Source organism: Euphorbia lathyris, chromosome 8 (genome assembly GCF_963576675.1).
Source record: "Euphorbia lathyris chromosome 8, ddEupLath1.1, whole genome shotgun sequence".
NCBI classification, from domain to species: Eukaryota; Viridiplantae; Streptophyta; class Magnoliopsida; order Malpighiales; family Euphorbiaceae; genus Euphorbia; species Euphorbia lathyris.
In genome coordinates, this window is record NC_088917.1 from 34,046,945 (window position 1) to 34,055,454 (window position 8,510).

The following is an 8,510-nucleotide window of genomic DNA, read 5'->3' on the forward strand; positions in this document are numbered from 1 at the left end:
TCAATAGATATAAACACAATCATCGAGGGAACGATACTCTACTTATTATTTATTACTTGATAACGATAGGGTGCACTTGCCCTTAGTTTTGCACGATACACATTTTGACCATCACCAGTATGTAGTTGTTGGAGCGTGGATAGATTTGGCCAACTTGTATATGAAATTATAGATCGTGTGAGAGAGATGTATTGGAGACAACCCAAAACAGTCTGAAACTGAGTAAGGTCAGGAAATGATTCTCCAAAACCTAGCATAAACTGATTTTGACCCACATGGGGCTTGAGATATCTTTGCAAGACACACATGGGCCTTGAGATATCTAGCGAGACTTTTTGAGTCAAGCTTCAGGTATGCAGTCATTTTGATGTATTTAGTTGAAGAGACGCTATGTATTCTCGATCTTTAATAGTAGATTCGGGCTTTTGTGATGCCATGAGGCGGAGTTATATTTGTCTGATATTACATAGTACTGAAAACCATCGATAAAAGTGGCAGACATAGGATCCCATTATTTTACTTATTTTAAGAAGGGGTGTGTAGCTAGCTCACGGTATGGTAAATATATTTTGAAGTTCTTTATTACGGGAATTCCTAAACCCCAATTCGTGTGTTCTCCTTTCCCTGGCAACGGCCTCCAGATTCTTGATTCAATTTTAACACTGATGGAGCAACAATAGGTAATCCGATCAATGCTTTTTGTTGTCCCGGTGGGCCAGCGTGAGGCTTTTTTCGCAGAGTTAAAGAATATGTTGCTATTCTAAGAGTTATTAGGCATAAGTGAGTTTTCTTATGAGTGGAATGTGATTCACATTATATTATTAATTTGTTAAATCGAGGTTTAAAGTTGTCTATTGCGAATTCCTTCCAAATTTGCTAACCTGTTTATCCATTGCTAAGTATAGTAAAACGTCTATAAACTAATAATGTTGGAACCATAAAATTTTATTAATTTATCGACTATTAATTTATTGAACTGGTCCAAATCGAAACCGAAATAAATTATTATTTTAAAGAAATTAATTTATCGAGTACTCATTCATAAAAGTTGCACTGTATACATGATTAAATTTTCTTAAATTTTTCGAGAGCATGATATAGCGAACAAACTGTCTAATTAGCTTTGTTGCCACGTCTAGTTAGCTTTGTTATCAAAAACAAAGTAAGCATAGCTTTTACCTTCCGTTTAGTTTAAGTTTGGTGGTGTTGCCTTTTTTTTAAAAAAATTTTGTTTGGGAAAAGTACAAAAATAAACCTTGTGGTTACACCTGTTTTCGATCACAGCCCTGGGGTTTAAAAATTTACAAAATGGTACATTGAGGTTCATTCCGTTAGCAAACACATACCAAATTGACTAACGGTGTTAAAAGTCAAACGAAAAAGAGTTAATTTGGTCCTTCTATTTATTTATTTTATAAATTAACCCCCTTTATTATCTAATTATCACAAGCAAACCCCAAAATAAAAAAATAAAATTCAATTATACCATCTTCTCCACCTCCATTTGATTTCTGAAGCTTGACTCAAAAAGATGAGAGAGAAAAATTAATAAAAATGAGAGAGAAAGAAAAAAAAATCAAAGGGAGGTGGAGAAGATGGTATAATTGAATTTTATTTTTTTATTTTGGGGGTTTGCTTGTGATAATTAGATAATAAAGGGGATTAATTTATAAAATAAATAAATAGAAGGACCAAATTAACTCTTTTCCGTTTGACTTTTAACACCGTTAGTCAATTTGGTATATGTTTGCTAACGGAATGAACCTCAAGGTACGATTTTGTAAATTTTTAAACCACATGGCTGTGATCGAAAACAGGTGTAACCACAAGGTTTATTTTCGTACTTTTCCCTTTTTGTTTTTGTTTTGTTTTTTTTGTTAATGCAACTTTTTGGTTCTTATTGTTGAGTTTCTTTTAAGCTGGTACCAACCTATTAATTTCAAATTTTCCTCGATTAAGTGTTTATATAATTTACATATCATTCAATTTGAATAGTAACGAGTATATCTCTCATATATTTTTTTTTAAATGTTTGTAATTTACATAATATTTAATTTATATGTATATAATAAAAATCGATTTAATAAATAATTATATTTCTTAAAAATAATTATATAAAAAAAAAACTTAATACATTATTTGCCTCCTGAACTTGTCTAAAAAGTTTGATTGACCCTCTGAATTTTCAAAGTGTCCCTATAGCCCCTTCAAGCAGGGGCGGATACAGGGGGCTCGAATCCCTCCGGCCGCCGGAACTAACATAGTTACGAGTAGTTTCGGTCTCCCTAATATTAGTCTATATAGACTTTATGTAGTAATATTTCATTTGTTTAAAGGTAGATGAGATGGTTAAAGCACTTGCTTTTTTTTAAAGGTCCTAGGTTCAATTCCCCAACCTCAATTTATTTTAGAAGTGTTTATTTATTTAAATTTTATTTTTCAATAATTATAAAACTATGTTACCATTATTAATTAATTTATTTATTTTTATAACACTTTTGAACTCATTTTTATTATGTCTTAAAAAAAAATTTCTTATTTTTGAGACTCAAGCAACTTAATTTCTAAATTGAATTTTAAAATTTTAAAACTAAAAATAAAAAAATATAAAAATGTTATAATTTTTTTAGAAACTAGTATTGAACTAATAAAAAAAATTAAATATATCCCCTTATGTGTTAGGTTTGTCCAAAATTCAAAATTTCAATATTTTGGATCTATTAGATACTTCCTAAATCCAAATTTCTAATTTTTTAGGCCTGTTAGGCATCTTTAAATCTAAATTTATAATTTTTTTGACCTCTCCTTAAATCCAAATTTTTATTTTTTTTAGCCTGTTAGATCTTTCTAAATCCAAATTTTTAATTTTTTTTTTGGCTTGTTAGGCCTCTATAAATCCAAATTTCTAATTTTTTGGGCCTCTCCTTAAACCAAATTATTAATTTTTTTTGGCCTGGTACACCATCTGAAATCAATTTTTTAAATTTTTTTACATGTTCAGTCCTCCCTAAATCCAATTTTTTTACATGTTAGGACTATAAACGAAATCTGAGAAATTATACATTAATAATTAAAATTGGTTTTGGACCATTCAAATTATAACACGCATATATACAAAAAAAATTAAGCACGTTCGATTTAGCAATTTTTTTTCCCGAACGCAAGTGTAAAATCAGCTCCCCAACAGAGTAATACAGTATTCACCACAACCCTCAACTTGCATAAAATATTAATTTAGCCCTTGAACTTGCATAAAATGTGATTAATTGATCACTCGGTTGCAAAAGAATAAGTTAAATACGGAATATGTATTACATGCGTCTTAAAAAAATAAAACGACCAAGATCGGGGTATATGGTTCAAATATTAGAGAAGACTATCATTAATATTAGAGAAGACAATCATTAATATTCCCTTTGTTGGTGTTTATTTTGCTAATTCAATGATTCCCTTTGCTCTTTTTTAGTTTTGGGGTTACCCCTAACTCCTCTAACCCATTCCCCTCCCCCTCCTAAGGTTTTCTATTCCCTTTCTCCTCTCTTTCTAACTTAAACTTCCTTATAAAATTCTATTTTACTCAATTTTATTTTTTTATTTTTATTTTGGTCTCTATATTTTTTTTATTTTTACATTTCTTTATCTTTGGATTAATTTCATTTTCATTATATATTTTAAATTTGTTTACTCAAAAAATATTTTTCACTAAATTTTACTTTTTTTATTTTTGTTTAATCCTTATATTTATTTATTTATATTTTTTTATCACTAGATTAATTTCACTTTTAATCCTTATACTTATTTATTTTTACCTTTTTACCCTGAAAAATAATTTTGACCAAATTTTTTTCTTTTATCATATTATTCAGTTTTAATATTTATTTTTAACTATTTTAAAATAATTATTTTCTTTTTAAATATAATATTCATACATTTTCTTTGATTAATTTTATTTCAGTTTCCTCTATTTCATTATCTTTTGATTTTAATTTTTATATTTTATTAATAGAGACACATGTATGTATAAAAATTGTTGTCACAGATTTTCTTGGTGAAAAGGACAATGAAGATGTTTAAACTCTTTCCGGTGATGAAGTATTATGCTTAGAAGACTATTGGCTTTTGTTTTAATTTTTTTTTAATTTGTACGAACTTTGTTAAGTTTAAATTTTAACTTTTATGAACTTTATATTATTATCAATAAGGGTAGCAAGTGAGTGACGTTTTGGATTGTTTGGGATTATATATGAAGTTATTTCACGTTTTATGGAAACTATAGTAAAAGAGTTGATTTTTTTTTATTATATATGAAGTTAAAAAAAATAGTTTTGATTCCCTATTTGAACCAAACATCCACAAAGGGAATGAGGTAGAATTGCATTCCCCTTCCTAAACATATCCAAACACATCGAGGTATGAATGCTTATTCTTTTCCTTTCCTTTAATTTCACTTTCTTGATTCATTTTCCCTTACCCTTGTGAACCAAACGCCCTAAATATTTGATAATATTGGATAAATTAATACATAATGATATAACATTTATTTTAATAATTTTTCCAATAAAATTTGTTAGAATATTGGAGAATAGATTATGTTTTTATTATTATTTAAGAGAAAATAGAGTATGGTTGATTGGAGTGTTATTCAAACACGAGTGAGTGAGTTGGGTCCCACCAGAGAGAGCATGTTTGAGTTAGAGACACACGAGTTTTATTTATATTTAACACTGGAAATAAGCGCATTTGAATTTATATGGAACGTGCTTCTTCTTCTACGTACGACAATCCCCGCGTCTGCCAATCCTACGTGTCCACTTTCTTCCACTCTATACTCTTGACTATCTATTATCACACGCTTCGACTCTCCTCTATATATTACCATACACGCCGCCACTTTCATTATCCCATCATAATTTTACTCACTCCTTCAACACAATCATGGTCAAGACAGGAACATCGTCTCAGTCGCCGTCTCCGCCGTCACCTGCTACCGACAGAAATGAGAACCACAACCAGCCCAAGTACACTGGAGTACGAAAGCGTAAATGGGGGAAATGGGTGTGCGAAATCAGACTCCCTAACAGCAGAGAAAGGATATGGTTAGGTTCTTACGATTCACCCGAGAAGGCGGCGCGTGCATTTGATGCTGCTTTGTATTGCCTTAGAGGCCCTAATGCCAGGTTCAATTTCCCCGATAACCCGCCGGACATTGTCGGTGGACAGTCACTCCCTCCTCACGAAATTCAGGCAGTAGCCGCTAGGTATGCAAACGACAATCCAACTCCCACGGCGGTAGAAACCAATACGACAACTACTACTACTACAGGTGAGCAAAACGACTCGTCGTCGACTTCTGCAAACGTGGAGAGTGCATTAGATTGGTCGTTTTTGAATATGCTGGATTGTAATAATAATCAGGAATTTGGATATTATACAGTAATGGATAATATTGGTGACGGATATTATCCGCCGGCACCGCCTCCGTCGTCCCTTTTTGATGACGATGATGATGATTCCTCTTATTCTCACCAATCATTTCTTTGGAACTTCTAGAATCTTCTTTTTTTTTTTTGGGTTCTTATTACAAGAGAAAAAGAAAATGCATATACGGTAACTTTATTCCATGAGCGAGTTTGGTGAATTTTAAGTGCCAGACTCGCTGAGTTTCATATAGTATGGGACATTTTTGTGTCATCTTCATTATAGTAAATGTAATGTGGTGTACATTTCTAGAAGCCGTTTTTGTTTTTGATTTTTTTTCTTTTTTTGGGGGGAGTAAAGTGACATTTATACACATAACTGTATCAAGTTTTGGTTAATAAAAGTTTGTTATTTTATCTGTAAACATTTTCCACTAATGTTTTTGTTTATGATTCTTAATTTTGTTTTATTTTACTATTTATCATGCAAATAAGTTTGATCACCTTGTAAGAGTGGTCGGATTTGATTCTTAGTTTTGTTGACAGAGAGAATTATACTAGTGATTTAGCTTCTATTCTATTCGGAGATATAGTTTAATATTTTAAAAATCGGACAGGACATCGGACTAGATTAATAAAAGGGTCAAAAGTCAATAGATTAAACCAATTACTTAGGATTGATTGATCCGAACAATATCATAAATAAATATATTTAATAAAAGTTCAAAATTTTAAAAATCGGATCAGACATTGAACCAGATTAATAAAAGAGCCAAGAGTCAATAGGTTAAACCAGTTAATTAGGATTTGTTGACCCGAACAATATCATAAATAAATAAATAATATATATAAATATATTTAACCAAAGTATTATCATAAACAACTTTCCTAATATTTTATTATATTTATAGTAATAATTATGCCATTAACCCAATGGCAAAACCAAGAAGTCAAATTAAGTTTATAAAAGTAATTGAATTATAATATTAAATGAATTAAGAAAAATAATGAAAAATAAATAAATCAATAACACACCAACAGTCTAAGGGGGCGTTTGGTTTAAATTTTGGAATCGAAATTGAAATCGGAATCGGAATGATAGGGAATCAGAATCAGAATTTAACAATTCTATTTGGTTTAATCCGTAATCAAAATATAATATTTATTTATTTATTAAATTAATTAGAATAATAATAATTTTGATAAATATAATTTGCTAAAATACAATATAATATATTATTTACTATTTTTTTATTATATACATATCAAACTGATCTTGAGTTTGTTAAAATATTGGTAGTGGGTGGGATTGTTTTTGAGTTCATGGGGTGGGTTTTACGGTTTTAACTATTAATTTTTTTTATTTTATTTTATTAATTTTAATAAATGACGGGGAATGAAATTTGATTAATGGGGTTAGATATTGGAATCATGATTTCCATAATTTGATTAATTCTTTTCATTCCCATTCTAAGGTACATTTTTTATAAACCAAACACTCCCTAAGAAGAGTTTATCTATTTTTTTTGGTAGGAAGAAGAGTTTATTTATAATTACTCTCATTTTATTTCTTCAAGTTTTCCACGTGGGATGTTTATATAGAGTAGATGAATAAGGAAGTACAAAGTGGAAGATGGAAAAATAAGGAAGAATCAATCTCATATTAGAAAATTGAAGAAAATAAAGCACAAAGTGAACTTATAAATAGACAAGTGGATGAGAGAATCACCAAATAGCCTCAAGGTGTGCTACTTCATAGTTTCTTTTGAGATTTTCACTCTTTTGTATTAAATATTGGGTAATTAATTTATTAGTCCTTATATTTTGACAAAACACACTGTTTAGTCCCTGTATTTTAAAAAACACACACTAAAGTCCCTAACGTTTTTCTCGGTGAACTGTTTAGTCCCTAATGTTTTTCTTGGTGAACTGTTTAGTCCCTGCCGTTAGACTCTCATGAAGATTCTGTTAGTCAATTTGGATTTGTGTTCTTCTTTTCCTTTATTTTGCTTTCCTTTAAACTCTAATGCATCTGAAATCAACTTTGAGTGTTCTTGTTCTTAATTTTCTTCTTAATCGTTCAAATTCGTAAGCGTTGAGTCTGTTCTTTTTATTGTTCTCCATGCAAATAGCTTCTTCTTCTAAATTGGATTACTCTTCTGAAGTTTGAAGGTAAATAGTAAAGGGTAATTTAGTCATTTCCGAAGTCATAAACGGTAAAAAATGTAACAAACAGACGGAAGGACTAAACAGTTCACTGAGAAAAAGGTTAGGGACCTTACCATGTGTTTTTGAAAATACAGGGACTAAACAGTGTGTTTTGTCAAAATATAGGGACTAATAAATTAATTACCCTTAAATATTTAATAAATTGGGATTAGAATCCAGTTTTTTTCAAACTTTTTTAATTAAACCCGGGTGAGACCAGTTCATCGGGTTGATCCCAGTTCATCGGTTTGCATTGGGTCAATAGCAGTGACCCCAAAGTGTCATAACCGAACCGAAAGCTTGGTCAGTTCCGATTGAATCAGTTCAACCGACAGCGCACGGATTTCTATGGCTAGACTCACCGAGTCAAACATGATCTTTCGTGGAAGTTGCTTCGTGATCTTAATTCTCGCTCAATTCTTCCATGGTGTAATTGGAGACATGAACTGTATTCTTAGTCCGGAGAAAAAGAGAAGGGGAGGAGACTATCAAATCTCCCTTATTAATCGTTTTCAGGCAACTCTAGTGGACTGTGCGCTCTCTGATTATCATCTTGAGGTTATAGGTTCACTTGGAAGGAAAGTCGGGGCTCCTCAAAGTTTGTGGAAGAATAGTTCGATATATGTCTTGTATCACAAAGCTAGTTGTCGTTCTTTCCTAATGCGTTGCTGAGTAGTGCATCATTTTCGTCATCAATTCATCTTCCCATTATTTTCAATACTTGCCCTTTTTTGCGCTCTTCTGTTCGAAAAATGATCATCTCAGGAGCAGTCGTTTGTGGACAAGGTTATCATCTTGTGGGACTATTCTCGCAGGACCAATTTTTTTACTCGGATTGAATCTTCTAAAGGTGTAATGGACTAATTGGGGACGAATTTCCGTTGC

The 8,510-nt window shown here is 31.0% G+C and overlaps 1 protein-coding gene across 1 annotated transcript; it reads left to right on the forward strand.

Moving 5' to 3' along the window:
* The first annotated feature begins 4,884 nt into the window (after window positions 1-4,884).
* Window positions 4,885-5,842, forward strand: LOC136201977 (ethylene-responsive transcription factor ERF017-like). The gene has a single exon (XM_065992377.1). It carries the CDS (start codon window positions 4,936-4,938, stop codon window positions 5,548-5,550), a length of 615 nt encoding a protein of 204 aa, XP_065848449.1. The 5' UTR covers window positions 4,885-4,935; the 3' UTR covers window positions 5,551-5,842.
* The last annotated feature ends 2,668 nt before the right edge of the window (window positions 5,843-8,510 follow it).

Excerpts from the sequence above, each read along its gene's own strand:
- LOC136201977 (XM_065992377.1), top strand. The coding sequence starts at position 4,936 with ATGGTCAAGACAGGAACATCGTCTCAGTCGCCGTCTCCGCCGTCACCT.